Source organism: Phodopus roborovskii, unplaced genomic scaffold, assembly GCF_943737965.1.
Source record: "Phodopus roborovskii unplaced genomic scaffold, PHOROB, whole genome shotgun sequence".
Classification (NCBI taxonomy): Eukaryota; Metazoa; Chordata; class Mammalia; order Rodentia; family Cricetidae; genus Phodopus; species Phodopus roborovskii.
The window spans coordinates 1,475,379-1,497,461 of record NW_026126511.1 but is presented as its reverse complement, the minus strand read 5'-3'; the positions used below and the strand labels follow the sequence as shown (position 1 = coordinate 1,497,461).

The window sequence follows — 22,083 nt, the reverse complement described above, 5'->3', positions numbered from 1 at the left end:
TAGCTCAGGTGGCTCTCTTAGGGGCATATTTTAATGTATTCTTGTCTTCAGTTTGGTTCCCTGTGGAGATTCTGATTTGCGCTCCTGAGCTTGTGCGGGTCGGGATAGCGCTGGCCTAGCTGACCGGTGGTGTCATAACCATTGACTTCGCGAAAGTCTGCTCCTCTCCTTTGTGATGGCAGCGTCTGCCTTCAGAATTAGTTATTAGGTCATCCCAAAAATCACAGATCGTGCCCGTGTAACCACTATGTCAAACAGAAAGAAAAATTAAGAGAAATCAAAAAGGCTCAGAGATCTTGAAGGACACATTGTGGCCACGTGGAGGATTTGCTCATAGTTCCAGATGGAGAGGAGAAAGCCGCAGGAAAAGAATTTAAAGGAATTATGGTTAAATTTAGCCATCTTTGATAAATAGTGTTATTTTGCAGAATCAAGAATGTTGGTAAAGTACAAGTATGATAAAGTCAGAGACAGCCACACAGCCACACCACGAGCCAGAAAATGGGAAGAACTTCGAAAGCAGTAAGAGAAAATGATTTCTTTCACGTGAACTGTATCCTCAATAAGATAAGGAGTTCATTCCTCAGCAGATACCAGAATGGGTGGGGTTAAAAGATTGGAACCAGTGGCATATAGTGCGGCTTACTGGTAGAGTACTTACCTAATTCATGTAACAGGCCACGGACTTGGTCTCCCACACACATGCATTCATAGGTACATATATGCATGCCTGACTGTGGGCTTCCCTCAAGAGATAAACTTTGCACTCAGAAGAGCTTCGTTAATGCTTCCTGCAAGTCAGGGACTGCAGTGTATGGGGTGCACGTTGGATTTTTTTTCCTCCGTGGTACTGTGGTCACCGTCAGTGAGAGAATGGTACCAATGTCAGCGATTCTCAAGTCTCAGAGCAGACACTCGACACCGCCATGACTTTCTGATATCAAGCAGGATATCATGGCAAAATGGGGGCCAGACAGAGGAATAGCAGACTGGAGATTATTGACTGCCCCTTGAAGTGTGTGTGTGTGTGTGTGTGTGTGTGTGTGTGTGTGTGTGTGTATGTGAAAACTCCAGGAGCTCAGCCTGGAGAACTTGCTGGAACAATGAATAAACAGAGCTTGAATTTTGAATTATGTACCAGGGAATGTGGTGATGATGCTTGGAATTTTGAGTCTTAACAGTTGGAGGATCTTGTAAACACTTCAGGCTTTCCATTAAAACCCTGGAGGGGCTATCTCAGGAGAAAAGACTGTTTCTAGAATCAGCAGTTTGGATGTTTGATGTATTAAGAACAAAACCAAATAGGCACATCCTTACCTGACATCCAACCAAGCCTTCATTCAACCAAGCCTTTGACTTCAATTGCTAATTAGTAACTTCATGCCTGCTGTAATAAAGACCACTCAGGAAGATAGCAAAAATGTTAGGTTCTTCAATCTCAACCCCCACTCTGAGAGTGGCTTGTATATAGTTTAAGAATAAAGGTGACCCTTAGTTACGAGAAAGAGCAGTCAGAAGACACCAGCCAGGAGAATATAAAGGTATGGAATAGTCGGTAAGGACTTTGTACTAAGGATTCAGCAAGAATGTATGAATGAAACTCCAGATGTAAAAACATGTTATCTCTGGCATGGACAATTCGATTGGGGCATCGAGAAGCAGGCTCGTGGCTACAGAAGGGAGAGCGGGTAGGTAGTTCAGAAGGTAGAGGAATAATGAGATTGCATACAGCCTGAAAAAAACTTAATGGAGTTTCAGACACCGAAGAAGCTCAAAAGGGGTCTTCATGGGAATCTAAGGTAGATTCCACACCATGGCTGTGGTGTTTCCAAACTTAGACGTTACTACCTCAAATATTAGATGAGTTTTCTTTTTCTCGTGTGTGTGTGTGTGTGTGTGTGTGTGTGTGTGTGTGTGTGTGTGTGTGTGTGTGTTTACATGTAGATGTGCATGTGGTTGTGGAGACCTGAAGCGTGTGTCAGGCATCTGCCTCCATGGGTCTTACCCTTCTCTGAGGCAGGGTCTCTCTTTCAAATCCAGAGCTTGCTCATACAACCAGTCTTGCTAGGCGGCTTGCTATGGAGATCCTTTCTGTTCCTGAGCTCTGGGATGTACAGGTAGGGCCTCCAAGTTTACCTGGCTAATGCTAGGTCTGAGGATCTGTGCCTCAGTCCTTTTGCTAACACAGCAGGCGCTCTGTCTGTTTACTGAGCTGTCTGTCCAGGCCCAGGTTCATTCTCTGTCTGTCTGTCCGTCTGTCTGTCTGTCTTAATGTCAAGTACATCTCAGCAAATCTGTTATAAAAAGTTAGAGATGGAGATTTGTTTTGTAGATTCCTTAACAGTTCCTATGCAATGACTATGGCCTCTCCGAACACCAAGTATTCATTTTTCTTTCCTGTTTGTATGTCTTAATTTGCTTTTTTTTTCTTTTCATCCCAGTAATTAGGATCTTTAGGATAATGTTAGAAAAAACACAAAATGGTTTGTTATTTTTATCTTTTGTGTATGTGCTTGTGTCTGTGTATCCCACAAGTATGTGGGTGCCCAGGAAGGCCATTCAGATTCCCTGGCGTTGCGGTTACAGGAGGCTGTGAGCTAAGAATTGAGAGCAGTCTCTTACGTGCTCTAGAACAACAGCAAGTGCTCTTATGTGCTGGGCCGTCTCTCCAGCCCCTCATTCTCAGTCTTAAGAAGATAACAGCCCACGTGTTTTTCTAACGTTTCTTGCCCTGTTCTGTCTGCCCTTCCCTTCTGTGACTCCCAGCACACATGCTTCCTTTCTCGGTACCTCCCAAATCACTGAAGTGAAGGAGCTTTGGAACCAACACTCACCACCCACGATTAAGTGTTGGAGGGCTGCGTAAAGGGACTGCTGCGTTTCACCGTGTAAGTTGCGTCTTTTTCTTTTCTTTCTGTTTTCTTTTATATCTGTGATGATGTGATGCCTATGCCTTGTGTAAAATGGTCTAGCCAGGACAGCTAGCATTAACATCTTAAATATCCGTATTTCCTTGTGCTGGGAACCCTGGAGTCCTTTTCTTCCAGTTCTTTAAAAGTATATAGTAAATTGTTCTAAACTAGCCATCCCTCCGTGGCATGCAGTGCAAGAAGGGTTCCTCCTCTGTAACTGCGCGTGCTGTCCTGTCCGTCCCCGCGGTGACCCCTCCTCTGTAACTGTATCGGTCACGTGTTATACGGGCCTCCTTTCCCTCCCTCGCCTCCTAACCTTCTAGTCTCCAGTGATCCCTGTTCATTCTTCGTTCATGGAATCAACTTCTTTCACTTGTGACGTGTGGGCTCATCGGGCATTTGCCGGCTGTAACTTGCGCGTCTCACTTGCTGCCCTCTGCTCCATCCCCATTGCTGCAGATGACAGGGTTGCATGCATGCGCCACATCCTCCCGTGCGTCAATAGACACTCTAGTCTTACTTGTTGCTGTTAATTGCTTTGACTCATCATTGTGACACCCTCAGTCAGAAGCAGAGAGGCGAATGCTCTGGCTTGGCTTCTCTTCCCCTTCTCATTCAGTCCCCACCCATCTACCTTCAAGGTAAGGGCTTCCCTCCTCCGTCACAGCTCTCTGGAGATACCCTCACAGATCCATTCAGAGATGCGTTGCCGTGGGGATTCCAGATCTCGTCAAGTTGAGAGGACTAGCAATGAGGTACCTTGTGGGATCTGGAGTTTGGAAATTGTGGCTGCTGTAATAGAGCAAGCAGTCAGGCGTCACTCGGCTTCCATCCCTTTCACAAAGCCGCACAGCGCCGCTGAAACAATGGAGGATTTCAGATTTCTGCAGCAGGTCATGATGGATGCCCGTGGGTGCCGGGACCTTCCCCGCACATCAATATATACACCAGGTGCTTGTCTGTCCACATAAGATATTCTTACTGATGAGAAAAGAGGCACAGAGAGTTTCCATCGCTTGTGGTGGTCAGGGGCTCACAGTCGGCCAAATGGGTTCTGAAGCTTGCCTAGCTGCTAGGCTCGGTTGCTTTCCTGACGCACGTGCTCCAACTCTTCCAGGAGACACACGCACACTTCCCAATGGAGGAGACAGTGGGACCTGCAGCTATTAGCACATGTAAGAGGATAAGTGAATGACATATTCAGTACTTGGTCCGTCGTCACTTGTCTGATCGTCTGTGGTGCTAAGATTGAACTTGGCGATGTCCGCCGTTTCTCAGGGTAGTTTTGTGACAGGCTGTGTGGCATAGTGTCATGTGTTGGGACGCACACGTTTTAATTTGCATGGAGGTGGATCTTGATCCTGCCGCACGATTGTTTCTGGCTTTGAAGGGTTCTCTGAGAGCTACTTTTATCTGTCTTCACAGTGATGAACTTTAATGTTGCCCTGTTGTAAGCTCTCACATAATAAGGCATAGGTTTTTGTTTGGTTTGGCAGTAGGCTTCTGTTTAAGATTCTTTTAATCTGTCCCCTCCATGCCTTTTTCTATTCATTTTGATAGCTGATGGGCCTGTGAAGAATTTTACATGAATATACAGCACTACTAAAACCCACGCCTGTGACCCTTCCTCCGTCTGAACTTGCTGAAAGTGAGGTTTTCGGCAAATGGCTGGCTTACTGTCTTCCTCAGAGTTGTTTTCTTTTCCTCTTCATTTGAGGAAAATAAGAAACAATTCATATGCTAGATCTAAAGTTTCATTAAAATCTCTTATGCCCTATCTCAGGCATTTTAAGTGGGCCATCTGTCTAAACATCTTTCCCTGTCTCCCCCACCTTTTCCTGATCACTTCCTCGACTTATTCATGAGCCATGGGAGGGCTCCTTTGTAGTCTGCCTGTGTAGGGTCTGCCTATCCCCACTGAATACATGTATGTGCTTGCATAACATAGCTTTTTTTGCCATGCTGGAAGTTTTCTGAACTGGTTTTAGATGAATGAATGGCCCACTTCCTGAGCGCCCTCTTCTACCTACAAAGATTTGTATGCAGGTACACTGACCTCGGCAGCTGTGGAATTCAGCAGATTATTCTGGATCGATTTACAGACCGCTCACTGGGAAAGTTATGACCAGGCAGTTCTTCGTGGCTCTTTGACTGTTCTCACTGCTCCGAGGGGTATTGCCAGTCTCAGAGACGGACTCTTCAGTGTCCACAGAGTGCTCTTGGATGGCCACTGTCCTAGCGTGGGTCTGTGCATAACGTCGGGCGTTTCTGTTAGCAGCCAAGCACGCTTCCGTCCAATCATCGTCACTTGTGTGTGTTCGGTCTTTTGGCAAGTTATGTATATTAGAATTGAAACTAGTAAAAATAAGCCGTCGCTGCCTCCCTGCCTAGCCACCCATCGGAAAGGTTGGGTTTTATTGAGCAGATTGTGGCTGAATGGCTGGTAATGGGAGTGGGCAGGCCTGGGTAGAGGCGTGGCTTGTTGTGAGCTGCTGGTGTGTGAGTCCCTCATGGCTAGGCTTGGTGGTTTCAGATATAAATGTGCAGATCACCCCGTACAGAGTGAAACCTGGGATGGATGGCAGCCTTTTCCACAGAAACACCTTCCCGGAGGGGGAGCTGAGCCCCATGCTTCCCCTGGGGCAGCTGTCGGAAGCAGATCCTCACCTCTGGGGAGGGTTTATATTGTTTCTCCTTAGCTTTTTTCGCTCCTTGTTGAGTGATTTCCAAGGCCTGGTTGGTGTCTGACATGCAGATGTTCTACCCTGAACCTCATAGCCCATTTGGAACCATTTTGAGTTGTATCAACAGGTGCAATTCCTTTTAAAAAAAAAATTAAAATATAACTTTAGGTAGTTATTGCTATCATGTTCATGTTTTTTGAATTGAAATTGGACCCTTAGCAGTTCTGCAGAACCAGACCCTACATCCCTCCAGGTCTGTATCTGTGTTTACTTTGGTTCAATATTGTACGTCTTGGTAACAGGCATAAATGCCCAAATCATCCATTTTATTCATCAAACAAAATCAAAATACCTTTGAAGACATGTAAAGCCGGATAAACCCCAGTACTAACTGTGCTTGGGGATTCATGCTCTCTGCTCCTGGCGCCGGGAGTTATTGCTTCCAAGTGGGACCACTTTCTTCCATTCTTTTAACAAAGCCCCTCAGATGACATTGTTAAGAAAGAGCTACTCCAGGAGTTAAGGTCCCATCGCCTGCCTGTTTCTGTAGGAGCCCTCTAACAGGTCCAGGGATGTGGGGGGTCGGTCTCAAGTGCATTGCCAAGGAGAGACTTTCTCCCAGAAGTCTGTGCTCTTCCATAAGGTCCCTCCTGGGGCAGGCTACAACATATATGAAACAGATGTGGACCAAAATAAAGCAGTGGAAAAATAAATAATGGCTGGGTCCCGAGGAGAGGCTGCCCTGTCTCGCCGCCATCTGCAGGATCGTTTTCTGTGGGAAAAAGCATCCTGGGCTAGAAGTGGACACTGGGATCAGTGACTTCCCACCTCCTCTGCAGGCAAAGGATGGCTGCCTTGCTGGAAAGGGCCTCGGCTCTCAGTGACGGCCACTGCAGAGCACCGTACTGGTTAAGTGGTAGGAAGACAGTGAAATTGCATTACCTTTGAGGCAGTTAAGAGGGAGGTAATCCCCTCCTTGGAAAATGTGAGACAGAGGAGAGGGAGCCCAAAGCTGCTGCAATAGAGGGATTTCAGTCATGGGTCCAAACAAGGGGAGGGGCCCGGAGGTGGGACCAATCACCAAGTTACCTTTGCATGCCTTCATTGGATCATCTGTGTGTCTATCAATGCAGATACCATCGTTGCTGTGATGCCCTATGAAGGAAATGTGTCCTGTCAGTATGTTCGAGGTCAGAAATGTAGAGTTGGTCTCACTTCTGAGGGTCAGCAGCATCTAGTCCCCAAAGCCACCGTGTTTCGTCCTCGGCCTTCAATTTGTTTGGCCTAACTAAAGGGAGCCGGTCCAATCTGACACATAAGCCAGAGTAATTAGAAAAGAAGTAAGATACAAAATATTAGGGCTTTCCTTTGAAGGACTCTGTGAGTTCGAGGCCAGCCTGCCAGGATAGGCTCCAAAGCTACATAGAGAAACACTGTCTCGAAAAACAAAAACAAAACAAAATATTTAAAAAAAAGAATACCATAGAACTGCCATGATCAGGAAGGGTGTAGTTTTATTATCAAAGATGCAGGGAAGCCACATCACATAGTGGTCCCGAGGGGCTGGGCATTTCGCCGCTTGAGGTTGAGCAAAGAATATAGCCCATCAAGGAGACAACCCCAGGGAGCTCTGGAAGCTGCAGACTGCCCTACGCCCTGCGCCCTGCGCCCTGCGCCCTGCGCCCTGCTGCTACTGCCTTTGTGTGGCCCCCTCAGGCCCTCCCCCAGACACGGGGTCGGGGGCCCGGGCTGGAGCTCAGTGGTAGGGGGCTTGCCTCATAGGCACAGAACCTTGGGCTCCATCCATCCCAACACTAGAAAAAAGTAAGTCAAAAAATACAAATAAGGATTGATAGTAGTCCTTGAGACCTACAGTCCAGTGTGGGAGGCATGGGTATGAAGTGCCCTGTGGAATGCAGGTATTAGAGGGAGGTGGTGGGACACAGGGCACTTTCCTGCCTGCCACCTTGGCTTGGTCATCCCCTCCATCCCTCCCTCCCTCCCTCTCTCCCTCCTCTCTTTCTCTTCTGTATGAAGCTGTTCTTTTCAGGTCTCCTAACAGTGTCTCTCAAGTCAGTACAAACATCCCCTCTCCAGTTAATCTCTCTTCACCAGGCCCCTTAAGTAGAGGGGACTTGAAAGTATTAGCTGTTGTGACTAAGGTTTATTCAGCCATTTATTTGTTTAAATGCCAGGTAACACAATTCTTTTGAAATCGAGAGGCTTGGATGAAAATATAACCTGCAACATTAAATTTAGATGCATGGCTGGAGCTAGAGCCTAGATACCGAAAAGTGTTAGCATTAATAGTACTTTAAAGATATGAAGAATATAAATGTGTGACACTAGGGTTAATTTTAAAGTCATTGCTTTTTAAAACGAAATTGTGGCAACTCGACATAGTTTTTCTGCCCCCATGTAACTAACACCAAATGCACATTCACACGATAAGACTAGCTTTGTTCAGAGCTCTGGCAGCCCAGAAAGCCAGTACTAGAGAAAACACAAGACAGAGGCAGTGGGTGAGGTGGAAGCCATGCTATCTTCTCCCGGTTTTCCATGACAGGGTTCCAGTCCATGTCTGTGAACTTGGAGGTTGTGGGGCTTACTGTAGTTTAGTTTTTTCTCTCCTTATAGTGTGAGTGTAGCTGATATACTAAGATTGGTTTTTCCAGTCGGCACTATGGAGGGACATTCTGTATTGTTTACAGGTAGAATAATGTATTGTGGTTCATCCTATTTAAAGACATAAACCTTATCTTATTATTGTTGTGTGTATGTATGTGCTTCTCTCTCTCTCTCTCTCTCTCTGTGTGTGTGTGTGTGTGTGTGTGTGTGTGTGTGTGTGTGTGTGTAAATGAGGAGGTCAGAGGATCAGAGAATAACCTTGGAGTCCATCCTGTCTTTTGACTTTTATGTGGACTCCAGGGGTTGAATTCAGGTCCTCAGCCTATAGGAAGCCCCTTTGCTCACTGAGAGAATTTACCCATTTCATTCTTTACTTGAATTTTAGTTGTATCAACTATAAAGCGTAAATAAACCCCACATTTCTATGCCAAATTATGCTAATTCTTTTTTTTTGGTCTTGAAAACTTAGTACACTTATCACATTGTTTATTTTACCTTATTTATAAACACCTTAAATAGTTATCAAGAAGTAATATGCTTAAGAAAGGTTAATTTACGAGGGGCTGTCGCAGTTACACAATCCAGGTTCGTAACATGGAGCGATTAATACCTGTCTTAGTAAAGTTTTATTGCTGTGAAGAGACCGTGTCTCTATAGGAAAGCATTTAATTGAGGGGGCTGGTTTAAAGTTTCATAGGTTCAGTCCATTAGTCCATTATCGTCACGACAGAGAGCATGGCTGCATGCAGGCAGACCTCGTACTGGAGCAGTAGCCGAGAGTCCTACATTTTGTAGGCAACAGGAAGTCAACTGAAACACTGGTCCATATCCTGAGCTTAGGAAACCTCAAAGCCCACCCCTACAGTGACCCACTTCCTCCAACAAGGCCACACCCCCAATCTCCTGTGAGATTATGGCGGGGCGATTACTTTCAATCTACCGAGATGGCTCTCAGATGAGGTGATGGTCCCACAATAACAATAGAGCGACTGCTTTTTAAAAATCTCTCCAGTTTGTATGGGAAAGCTGTTTTTTTTTTTCCCCCAGGGGTGGGACTAGTAAACGGAAATGTTGTGAAGTGTGTCCTTTGACTCTTGTATCCCACACACTAACATTAAAGGGAACCAGCCTGCTGCTAGAGGACAGTATATAATTAACTGTTTTCCTTTCTTCTTGGTCCAGGGTCCCAGTTGTTAGGACAGAGGAGGCTAAGTGGGAGCTCTCCATCAAGTTACATGACGAAGATCACGCTGTTGTGGCAGCAAACACTGGGTCCACATTCGCCGTGAGTTCCGCTCATTTATTTGGTAATCTCGAGTTATCTAGGCAAACTTGGAGCCTGCTTAGCCTCTCCAGGGTCTGTCTCTTCACAGCCTCCAGCATAGCTGTTTGTCTTCTTGTGCCGAATGTAAAGGGGATGTGTTTTTGTCCTCTTACGCTAATTAGGGAACACATACCTAGATGTAGCACATTTCTAAACCACTTCCTGTTTCATTTTTCTGCAGTACCCACTGAAAAGTCACGGGTTTGCTTTTGTGACAGCAATTAAAGGCAGCATGCGAATCTGACCTAATCCCGCCCTTGGAAAAACAACTTTCAGCTAGATTTAAACCCCTAGTGATCTGGCACAGAGTGTGTCTAAGCCACTCCCTGTCAAGATCATTCCTTTGAGCCCAAACTCCATGTTAGCTTGCAGTTTCATTTTGGAAACTCATGACCCCTAATCTGACTGTTCAAGTGCTGTCTTTAGATGGTTTTCCCTGTAAAATCCTCCCCTGCTTTATGTTTTTTCTCATGAGGAAAGCACTTTGAAATGAGTGCATTAGGTCATCCTGGACATAAAACAAACAAACAAAGAAACAAACAGTAAACTGCTTCCTTCTCTCTCACTTGGATGCTGTGGGATGTGTGGTCCTCAGAGAGTAGCTTGGGCTCCTGTGGTGCCCCCCATCTTCTGCAGGTGGAGGTGGACTGAGCTGTTTCAGTTAGGCGCCCTGGTGTGAAGGTAGTGTGGTACCTTCTCTCCTCTCGATGAGGGTAAGAGCTGTGGTTGCTTCCTTGGTTTCTCATCATCGCTGGAACAAAATTAGCCTAATAGTGACAGGGTGGGGTCTGGACTTCAGAGAACATGTAAGCAAAACCGTGCTTGCTTACCTCACAGTTCAGCTCAGAGAATCCATAGTTTTTGAGTTTACAATTTTTCAGGCACTTTAAACTTGGAAGATTTTAGATAGAGAGAGTACAGTGTGTACAGACTTCTTACTGAAGGGGGGGTTGGAATCTGTAGATACAACCGAATCATCTCCTGCCATTTAGCAATCATTCTACCCTGTTCACCCAGGGTATCAGCTGTTCTCAAAGTGTCCCGTGTGTGCTTGCTCTACAACAGCGGAAAGGGGCAACAGGAAAGCGCATGTACGCACGCACACACAGACAGACAGACACACACACACACACTCACACACACATGCACACACGCATGCACGCACGCACACATGCACAGACAGACACACACACGCACTCACACACACATGCACACACGCATGCACGCACGCACACATGCACAGACAGACACACGCATGCATGCATGCACACACGCATGCATGCACACACATGCACGCATGCACACATGCACACACATAGACATAGACACATGCATGCACATGCACACACACACAGTACGTTTGATTTCTACACAGAAAAATGTAAACTGGTGCTAAATATATTAAGCTGGGTGAAAAACTATGCAAGGAATTTAGACATGTTAATATGGTTAAGATGTCTACACTACTCACGGTGGTATATAGATTCAAGGAGGCTGCACATGGAATTCCAGTTACACTTTTCCAGAAACAGATAATTTACCCTAAAATCCACTTAGAATTTCAGGAGCTCTTAAGCAGTTAAAACCTCTAAATAGACCTCATATTTACTGCTAAAACCCACTACAAAGCTTTGGTTATCAAATCTGTGTACCTGTGTAGTCCAGGCTCACACCTGTAATCCCAGCATCCCAGAGGCTAAGGAATGAGGATTGCAAGCTTCAGATCACCCCCCCCCCCAACTACATGATGAACTAATTGCTATCCTAGTCTACATAGGGCAACACTGCGTCAAAAATACAAAACAACGGGTGTGGGGAGACCGCACAGTGCTTAGGAGTTTCACAAGCGAATTCTTCAGCTCTCTCAAATCCATGTAAGAAGCGCTGGGCAAGGCTGTGTACCCTTGCCTGCAGCCCCAGCGCTGCAGGAGGTGCGTGCAGGGGGATTCCCTGGCACTTGCTGGCTTCCAGCCTAGCTCCAGTTTCAGAGAGAGCCTGTCTCAAGGGAATACGCAGACAGTGGTAGAGGGGCACCTGGCATCATCCTTTTCTCTTTGTGTGAGCATTGGGTGTCTTAGTCACCCTTCTATCACCGAGAAGGGACACCATGGCCAAAGCAACTCTTAGAGAAAACGCTGGATTGGGAGCTTCCTTCCCGTTACAGAGGTTTAATCAATTACCATCATGGTGGGAGCATTGTGGCATGCAGGCAAGTAGAAACTGGTGCAGAAGCTGAGAGCCACATCAGGATCCGGTGTGTGTGTGTGTGTGTGTGTGTGTGTGTGTGTGTGTGTGTGTGTGCGTGCATTGCATGTGCAGGGGAGACAGACACCCGCTGGGCCTGGCATGGGCTCTTGAAATCTCGAAGCTCACCCCAGTGACACAGTTCCTCCAATGAGACCACACTTTGTAATGTAATGTTTTTAATCCTTTCAAGTGGTGCTACTTTCTGGCGACTAAAGGATGAAAGTGTGTGTGCCTATGGGACCCATTCTCCTTCAAACCATCACAGTGGCCATGCACACTCCTAAAAACACTCACATGTATATCACATACATGCTGAACAAAAGGGGCGGGGCTGGACAAGGATAGATACTTCATATATATATAATATATATATATACAGAGAGAGAGGGAGGGAGGGAGAGGGAGAGGGAGAGGGAGAGGCAGGTGGCCAAGAGGCTCAGTCACGAGAGAAATGGCAAATTAATTGACAGTGAGGCACCTCCTCCCGCCCATGGGGGTGTTGGCAAGGAAACAGAAAAAGGCAAGTATTAGGCATGGTAGGAGAATAGAAACTCCCATCTCTGTTGGCAGCGAGTGCCACAGCCGTGAAGGGAAATGATACTGGACTTCCAGACTCTAAAGAGCCACGCCATATGGTCAGTGGTGCACTGGGAAGCCAGTCAATCCTCAGAAGCACTTGTGCGCACACACTCTCACACCAGCATCAGCCATAGCAACAGAAAGGAACGTACCCGCTGTCTACCAACGGGTGAGTGGATAGGGAAAACGTGGGACCTCCGCACAAGTGGGAAATGTCCTTCCTAAACAGGAAGGACAGTGGCAACCCCACTGTGAAAAGCAGCTCCATGGACAAGGATGTCAAGCGAATGTGCTGTAGAGGAGTAAGTACAATAAAAGAGGTGTGAAACATGCATGCGCGGTAAAATGCACGAGTCATTGAAAAAGAGTCAGGAGGAAGCACAGCCCTCTGGCTCATGGACTGGGTGGAAAGATAGTGCGCCTTGCTTCCCCTCGTGACCCAAAGGCTTCCAGTAGTCCCCAAGTCAAGCTGTGTCTTTGACAGACCCCAACATTCACATTGAAGCTTAACGGGTTGCCAAAACCTTCTGCAAAACAAACAAACAAACAAACAAACAAAAAAGATGGAGACTTCCTATTTTCACTCTCCGTGTTCTGAACTGTAGTGTAGCCCTTACATAAAGGTAGACGTGTGGATTGCTGGTATAGAATAGAGAATATGGCTCTAATCCTCTAACTGTTGTTAACTACTGGGTGATTCCCAAAGGCATGGGATACACAAATGTGTGGTGGTCCAATTTAGTAGGTGATGATGTTTGTGCTGGGAACTGAACCCGGCGTAGGCTCCACCACTGACCTACAATCCCTCCTCCAAAGTGGCATTTTACAGAGGTGCTAAAATAATTCAGTGGAAAAATGAATAATCCTTTTAGCCAATGGTGGGATGTCCACATACACTGAAGGAAGTTGTACTCCTTCCTAACACTGAGTTAATATGCAAAATGTAACCAAAATCAATTCATCTTTAAATGCAATAGCTAAACCATTTCTCTGACTTGATTAATTACTGTATTTTCTTAGAGATGGCACCATAGCATAAGAAACAAGAAAAAAAAAACAAATAATATTTATCTAAATTAAAATGCTTACATCAAAAGATACCAACAAGAAATTGAAGACAAACCCACAGAATGGTAAAACCCATTTACAAACCAACTAAAGAGCGTATGTTCAAAATTTATAAAGAACCTCATAGAGAAACGACAAGAAATTCATTTTTAAGATGAGTGAAGAAGACCCTGAGTACACTCCCGAGAGTAAAGCCCTGTCAGTGAAAGGCAGGTCTGTAGCACAACACTTCCAGGAAGAACAAATCAAAACTGTGAATACAAAAATTTGTTATCTGGTCAGGTGGCTGTCAGGAATTAAAAGTAGAAAAACCAGTACCCTCATGTACTGGGTGAGTCTGAGACATGGTGCCTTGGAATTTCTCAGATGGTTAAATATCTGGGTTATCCAGAACCTTGGCCTAGATCTGCCACGAGGATTTAGTCTTGTGTATTCACTTAAGTACTTGTGTCTTTACTGCTATGGTGGACATATTTAAACTTTGAAATCATGTCAGAATTTTCAGATAATAGTTATGAGACCAGATGCCACCATCATAATGGGAATTAGTGGATAGTATATGTATTCATCTAGGCTTTCTGCAAAATAATTTGATGGCATTCATAAAAGACCTTTAAAAGATCCATGGCCTTTGGTCTACTAATTCTACTCTTAGAACTGTATCCCAGGAAAGTAATGAGAAATCACAAGTATCAGCTTAACATTTTATTTAATACAACAAAGGACATTTGTCCTTGTAGACCCCCACGGAAAGAGTACACTTGCAGAGTAAAGGGAAGGCAGACTTGGAAGTAACAAAAATACAGCAATAAGCACCTTCCTAGAGATGGCTACAACCATTTAATTCCATGAGAACTGTCCTAGTTAGGGTACCTATTGCTGTGATGAGACACCATGACCAAAGAAACTTGGGAAGGAAAGGATTTATCAGGCTGACACTTCCACATGGTACTTACTCCATTGTTGAAAGAAGTGAGACCAGGAACTCTGGCAGAGTAGGAACCCCGAGGCAGGGGCTGATGCCGAAACTACAGAGGGGTGCTGCTCACTGGCTTGCTCCCCATGGCTTGCTCAGCCTGCTTTCTTACAGAACCCAGGACCACCAGTCCTGTGGGTGTCCCTACCCATAATCACCAGATAAGAAAATGACCTACAAGCTTGCCTACAGCCTGATCTTTTGGAGACATTTTCTTAGTTGAAGCCACCTCCTATCTGATGACTATAGCTTGTGTGAAGTTGACACAAAACTAGCGAACACAAGGACCGGAAAAAAGCTGCAAGCTGTCTGGATGAAGGGAAGTATCTAGAAGAAGAGAAGGCTCTTGGGAGATATGACTAGCGACAACTTAGAACACAAGGCATGAGTGATCAGAGGCCGATCCGAATCACATCTATGAGGAAAACACCGGGGGTGGCGGGTATTTGCCCGCCTGTATGTCCGCACTCCATGTGCAAGCCTGATGCTCACAGAGGCCAAAAGAAGGTGTCGGATCCCCTGGAACTGGAGTTGCAGAGGGTTATGAGCCACCATATGGATGCTAGGAATTGAACCTAAGTGCTCTTAACCTCTGAGACATCATCCCTCCCACTCCCGACATCTTTAATCTGCAGTAAGTTTATTTTCTTAGAAACTTACTGCATTTCACTTATTTATTTTGTATGTACACCCAGACATGTGGAAGTCAGAGGACACTTAGTGGGGAGTTGGTTTTCTCCTCCACCAGGTGGGTCCCAGGAATTAAAATCAAATTTTAAGAACCCATACCCACTGAGCCATTTCACCAACCTTTTAAAAAAATGTTGACTGTGTGTTGTGTTCTCTCTCTCTGTCTCTCTCTCTCTCTCTCTCTCTCTCTCTCTGTGTGTGTGTGTGTGTGTGTGTGTGTGCGCGTGTGCGTGCATGCGTGTGCATGCATGTGGAGGTCAACTTTTAGGAGTTGGTTCTTTCCACTGCGTGAGTCCTAGGTATTGAACTTGGGTGAGTCAGGGACATCAAGGGCTGTGACCCACCGAGCTATCTTTTTGTTCCTGTTATTTTAGTTCAGATTTTATTTTATTGTTATTGTTGGGGAACACATGGGTGCAAGGAAGCCTGGGACAACTTTCAGGAGCTGATTCTCTCCTTTCATCTGTGTCCTTCCTCCCTGGCTTCCCAGGGTTTGAACTCAGGTCATTAGGCTTGTATAGCAAGTGCTTTTTACCCTCACCCGCTTTGCCAGCCCTAATTGCTTAGTTTGCATTTTCTTAATTTTACTTTTATTCGTGCATGCAGTGGTTTGTAGCTATGCTACTGTGTGTAAAGTTATTTTACCTCAAATATATTTTGCTGAAGGGACTGATTACCTGAATCTGTGTTTTTTGGAAACCTCGTGCTTCCCTGCGGGCAGAATTCCACTTGCCTGATCTCATTTCGTTTATGTAGTTGTCCTGATAGGTGAATGCTGCTGGGTACAGAGAAGTCATCATTGACTAGATTTAACTGTTAATGTCAGGGATAGTGATTCGTGATAAGGGAGCTGCTGGAGATGTAGTTCAGGGGCCAAGTACCCATAGCAGGCCTGCAGCCCTGAACTCAACCCCCACCACCACAAACAAGTTTTAAAGCTTTTTCGTGTGTGTGTGTGTGTGTGTGTGTGTGTGTGTGTGTGTGTGTGTGTGTGTGTGTCTACACACCTGCTAGCTTTTGTGGGCACACCCGAGCTGTAGCAGCACAGATGTGGGCTCCCTGCTTCTACCAGATGGGTCCCTGTGATTGAATTCATGTTATCAGGCTTAGTGGTATATCCACTTTTATCCTCCAAGCCTTCTCACCAGCCCTCCAAAAAATGTTTTCTGAAGTATTAATAAATCTTACCACTTCTTATAAATGTTAATATTGTGATAAGTAATGATGTTTAGCATTGATCAAATGATTTTGTGCAAGTAAATCTACTTTCTCAGAGCTGCATAAGGCTTGAGAATACCATTCATGGCTAGCGTCTAAACTCTCAGTTTGTTTTCTCAATAATGTTCCTTTTGGTTGCTTCAAAATGATCTTATCTTTGGATGCCTGTGGTGGAGGGAGGGAGATGTTGTAAAGTATTCACACCATTTAAATTACCACCCTGTGTTTTCCTTCACAAAGAAAAGATGCAGTGATGAACACAGGGATAAAAATAATAATTACATATGGATGCATAATAAGAAATAATTACATACCCCTTACTTGACGTTTTCTTCCTCCGATATAACCAACCTTTCCCCCTTTGTTCTGGCACCGTATACTTTTGTTCTAGACTTCTGAACTGGGGAAACATTCTGCCACATCGTTTTGACGTTGAAAGAACACTTTGGAAATTTGGTTCTTAAGTAGATCCATGTGAGCAGTTTTGTAAAAATGCCATTTTAAAAACCGAACAGTAGTTTAATGAAATTAGAATACCTATTAAATGATTTTTCAGAATGAAACCATTCTTAAAAAATGTATTTATTTCTGTTCTGTGTGTATGGTGTTTTGCTTACATGTATGCATGCCCTGTACCATTTGCGTGCCTGGTGCTTTGAGGGCAGTCATACCTGGAACTGGATGTTTGTGAGTCATTTGTGAGTTTGGGGAACTGAACATGGGGATATCCTTGAAGAACAGCTGGTGCTCTTAACCACATAACCATCTCTCTTGCTTCTCCCCACCCCTTAAATGTAAGCTAAAGGATCAAATACATCCTTAGCAAGATGACCACATCTCTGTACCGTTTATAATAGTGGGAAATGCTGAGCCATGTGGCTACTGTGGATTTTATGGGACTGCGTGACTCATGGCGTTTATGGCTGCTCTGAAATGTGTGTAGATAGATTTGAACTCATTGCCATCCTCCTGGCTCAGCTTCCCGTGCCTTGGGATTACTTCTGCACATTACCACCACATCCAGCTTCAGCTGACTTTTGAATAATTTATTTTCAAATACCTTTCTTAGAAAAAAATAAGCTATTGCCATTATCCACCATTTTGTTTACCTTTTAGGCAGTTTTTAGGAATGGTTTTTACTCTGGGACATGACTATGACATTAGTAAAATGAGGCCAGTTAATTGTTGTATTTATGACAACCTTAGCCTGTTGCTGGAGTTTCTTGTCCTGCCAGATCCCACCACACTTCCTAGCCCCAAATAAGCACACAGAGACTTACATTAATTATAAAACTGTTGGCTTATGACTAGGGCTTCTTACTGACTAGCTCTGTCTTAATTATTAACCCATAACTACTAACCTATGTATTTCTACACGATCTTATCTTACCAGAGAACACCTGGCTCATCCTTTCTTCTTCGTTTCTACATGGTGTCTCTTCTCTGTTTCTCTTTGCCTATCTTTTCCAAAATTCTCCTAGTCCCGCCTATCTTCCTGCCTCTATCGGCCAAACAGTGTTTTATTCATTAACCACTAAGAGAAAATATATACAGAAGGACATCCCCCATCATCTCTGTGATTCAAATTCATGTTTGGCAAATGGAAAAAAAAAGTGTTTGAAAATGAATGTCCCAGCAGATCTTATAATAAAATGGTGTGATTTGGTTCTGATACTTGGCTTTTGCATGTGACAGAAAATTGAGATTGGGTTTTTTAAGTTGCGTGACATACTTCAACTTTTTGCTTCTACTTTTCCTTTAACATTAATTAAATGTTATGATCATGTGAACTATTTGTCAGGCAAGTTTTTTCATGTAGCTTTCCCCCTCAATGAATTTTTCAAAAAGTACTCTAAACAAATCGGGATTTAAAAGATTGTATTTGAAGAAATTACCTTATTTTCTGACAACAAGTTTTACAAAGTGCATTCAGCATTAAGTTAATGTTCTTTGATAGTTACATGCACACATAATGTGCATTTTGATTAGTCACTCTCCCCTTCACCCCAATTCCCTATCCCTACTTCATACGAGTCCTTCTTCCACACGACAGTATTTTTTATGACAATATTTTTTATTTAACTTGAAATAAGCTTGTTTGTCAGTCCCAGATCCCTCACCCTCCCCTATTCCTTTGTCCCCTCTCAGCCCCCATCCCATCCCCTTTCTCCTCCCCAGGGAGGGTGGGTGATCTTCAAAATCTGACATATCACTTGGAGCAGGGCCTAGGCCCTCCCCCCATGTGTCTAGGCTGAGAGAGCATTGCTCTATGTAGAATGGGCTCCCAAAGTCCATTTGTACACTAGGATACTGATTTACTACCAGAGGCCCCATAGACTGCCCAGTCCTCCTAACTGACACCCACATTCAGAGTGTCTGGGCTGGTCCTATGCTGGTTTCCCAGCTGTCAGATTGGAGTACACGAGCTCCCTCTTGTTCAGGTCAGCTGTTTCTGTGAGTTTCTCCAGCCTGGTCTTGACCCCCTTGTTCATGACTCCTCCCTCTCTGCTACTGGATTCCAGGAGTTCAGCTCAGTGTCTAGCTGTGGTTGTCTGCTTCTGCTTCCATCAGCTACTGGATGAAAGTTCTAGGATGGCATTTAAGGTAGTCATCAATCTCATTATTGGGGAAGGGCATTTAAGGTAGCCTCTCCACTATTGCTCAGATTGTTATTTGGGTTCATCCTTGTAGATCTCTGGACATTTCCCTTGTGCCAGATTTCTCTTTAGACCTATATGGCTCCCTCTATTGTGGTATCTCTTTTCTTGCTCTCCTCTATTCTTTCCTCAATCTTCCTGCTCCCTCATGTCCTCCTCTCCCCTCCTCTTCTCCCCTTCTCTTTCTCCTAACTCCCTCTCCCCTCCCCCCATGCTCCCAATTTGCTTAGGAGATCTTGTCCCTTTCCCCTTCTCAGGGGGACCATGTCTGTCTCTCTTGGGGGTCCTCCTTGTTTCCTAGCTTTTCTAGGCAGTGTGGATTATTGACAACATTTTAGTTAGCTATCATTATGATATTTCCAACAAAATGAGGTTAGCCCTCCCCACCCCCTGTCGTGTTATAGTAGTAAAATATGTCAAGTTGTCTCGCCCAGAATGAACTATGTGAGTCTAGTCAGAGAGCCGCCAGACAGGAAAAGCCTGTAATTCAGTTTCCTCACAAAATGTTCAGTGATGGTTCACAGTGAACCAGTCCTCAATGCATGGACAAGTACCATCCTCCTCAAACAAGCCCAGGGTACGATGGTGTGGACATATACATTTTAGCAAAAATGAAAGTTTTGATACTTCCCTGATTTCGTACGGTTGTAGAAAAGCAAGTGCTGGTACATTACAGGTGCACTGACATAAAGTCCACGGGAAGCAGTCTGATGGGGGTGGGGTGGGGCTTGTGGTCAGATGTGTGGAGCACAGTGGTAACCCCAACACTCATGAATGGGGTAGAAACATTTGTTCAGGCTGGGCTACCTACCAAGACCATGTATCAAAATCAACCAACTAAGAAGCAGGAACCCTAATTGTCACCGTATGTTCAAATGTAGGATGTGTAAGAGGAAGTCCACAGCAGTATTGTATGCAATCGCAGAGGATTCATTAGCTCAAAAGCCAAGCCTGTTAATAGTTATACAACGTTGGTATAGTCAGATCAGTGAAATCCTGTTCAGCTGTTTAAAATGATTGTGAGTCCATCCTTCATAATAAAAGCAAAGTATATTCACTGGTTAAAAAAAAAGAAAAAAGAAAAAAAGTATGTTAGGACAGGTGTGGTGGTCCGTGCCTTTAATTCCGTAATCTGGGGTCAGGGCGGGCATACATCTGTGAGTTCCAGGCCAGCCTACACTACACAGTGAGACTCTGTCCTGAGTGGGGAAAAGTGTATGGTTATTATGTGACTAGAATATCTTCAGAAGGAGCCACAGGAAAGTAATAGCTGTGGGTTGCCCTGATGCTGGGGAGCTGCATGCTCAGCTCTGTAAATTGCCTTTGGCCATCCAGGTAAGCACTCAGATAAGCTCCTGGTTCCTTAGAGCTACTGGGCATGGGTGGGGCCACCAAGTGCAGCTTCTGAAACCCTTTCAGCTGGGACTCTGAACTTGACAGTGATTTCTAGAGGTCACAGAGTAGGTAATGTTTTAAGGACTCATCCAAGTTTAGTCAGAGAAAGAGTGAAGAGGCACTTGGATACCAGCTTTGAAGCTCCCTTCCTTCTCAGGCGTAAAGCCGCTTCAAGTGATTACGGTTTGGCTGATAATTCCCTGAAGATTGTACTTAGGCTCCTAGAATTCATGGTAGCCTCACAGAGAAATTTAGGGGACAGGGTCCCAAAGTCACTCCCTGTACCCCTGTCACTTCTCTACCCCGAGAGTCAACAAACTGACAAATAACCTTTCAAAGCAGACACAGCCAAGTAGCTTGACATCTGACGAAGTCGGGGGGGGGGGTGTCAAATAAACAAGGCTGTGGAAAAAAAATCAAGCTCAAAGAGTAACTCTCACAGCTTGATCTGTTTACGTTTTAAATGTAGCCTTTCCTGTGGGTATCATAATCTGCTTTTCAGCCAGAAGCCTGAATTTTCATAAAAATATGAGGCTCCTGCCCATGTAATCTGGAAAATTGCCCGTCTAATTGGGTGCAGGGCTGCACCTGCACCCTCTTAAATGGCTCAGGCGTGTTGTGCTTAAGAGCCAAGTTGCTTGTTACGGCGCTAAGTGAAGAACAAAAATAAGCTACAGACCCCGAGTCCCCGCTACTTGTGGAGATGAAAAGCACTAAACGGGGTTGGTGGTTACTGCGCTAGAGTTGGCAAATACTGTGATTAAGACTTCAGCTGGGTCTCAGTATTATGTTCAGGCTTCTGACACTTCCTGAAGGATTCAATTTCAGGTAAAATGCTTAATGTTGACACAAGATATCCAGCTTTGGTTCAGGTGCTTTAACTTTATAATCTGTTTGAAAGTACATGCAGTAGATGGCAGCATCTTTAAACACTGATCAAATATTTACAGTAGACATACTAACAATTATTTTGTTAATTTTGTTTTTGCGTATATTCCCTGTCCCAAGTTTTTTGAGACAGGGTATCACTGCATAGCCCAGGGTTACTAAGCGTGAGCAAACCTATCAGCCTCCTTTGTGCTGAGATTACAGGGGTTACCACCATCCTTGGCTCAATTTTGATATCATATTTCTGCGTCTCAGACCTATTTGCAAATTAAATGAACGTTGAAACCATCTGTTGACATGCCTGTGAGTGACTCAGCCAGTAGATAAGCGTTCGTACAGTTACTATCCTGTCGTCTCTCTAGTTGTGACAAGCAAGTAAACGATGATAGGGAGGGGGTGTGGGTGCCATGGAGAGCAGATAGGGACCCCAAAATTGGGCATGAAGATGGGTGGGGGCTATTGAGGGAAAGTAGCCAGCCTGAGACCTATGGGAGGTGGTGGTGGTGGATGGCACAGGGCATTAGGTCAGCATTTCGAAGGCTTATGTAAAAAGTATAAAGAAACTTAAAATGAGGAAATGGAAAAAGCCATGTATGGGTTGTGGAAACTCTCCATCTGTCACTGATGGGGGGGCAGCAAGAGATGGGATCTGCAGCCCCACGTCTGTGGATGCCACTTGAGCTTGAGGACCTGATGGGGATTGACCCGAAAGGCAGGGGAAGCCTCCACAGAAAGCCTTTCTTTCTGCAAGACATCTGACAGTGATCCTGTTAGCAAAAGCACCATGCCTCCCTCCTAGAGAATAGGTTAGAGAGCC

The 22,083-nt window shown here is 44.9% G+C and overlaps 1 protein-coding gene across 2 annotated transcripts in view; it reads left to right on the top strand.

The window, feature by feature from the left end:
- Pcca (propionyl-CoA carboxylase subunit alpha) overlaps positions 1 to 22,083 on the top strand; it is a 281,942-nt gene that overhangs the window by 158,758 nt on the left and 101,101 nt on the right. For both annotated transcript variants that reach the window (XM_051195193.1, XM_051195192.1), the window contains one exon: positions 9,407 to 9,509. In XM_051195193.1, the coding sequence (XP_051051150.1) occupies positions 9,407 to 9,509 (103 nt within the window). The remainder of the gene's footprint in view (positions 1 to 9,406; positions 9,510 to 22,083) is intronic.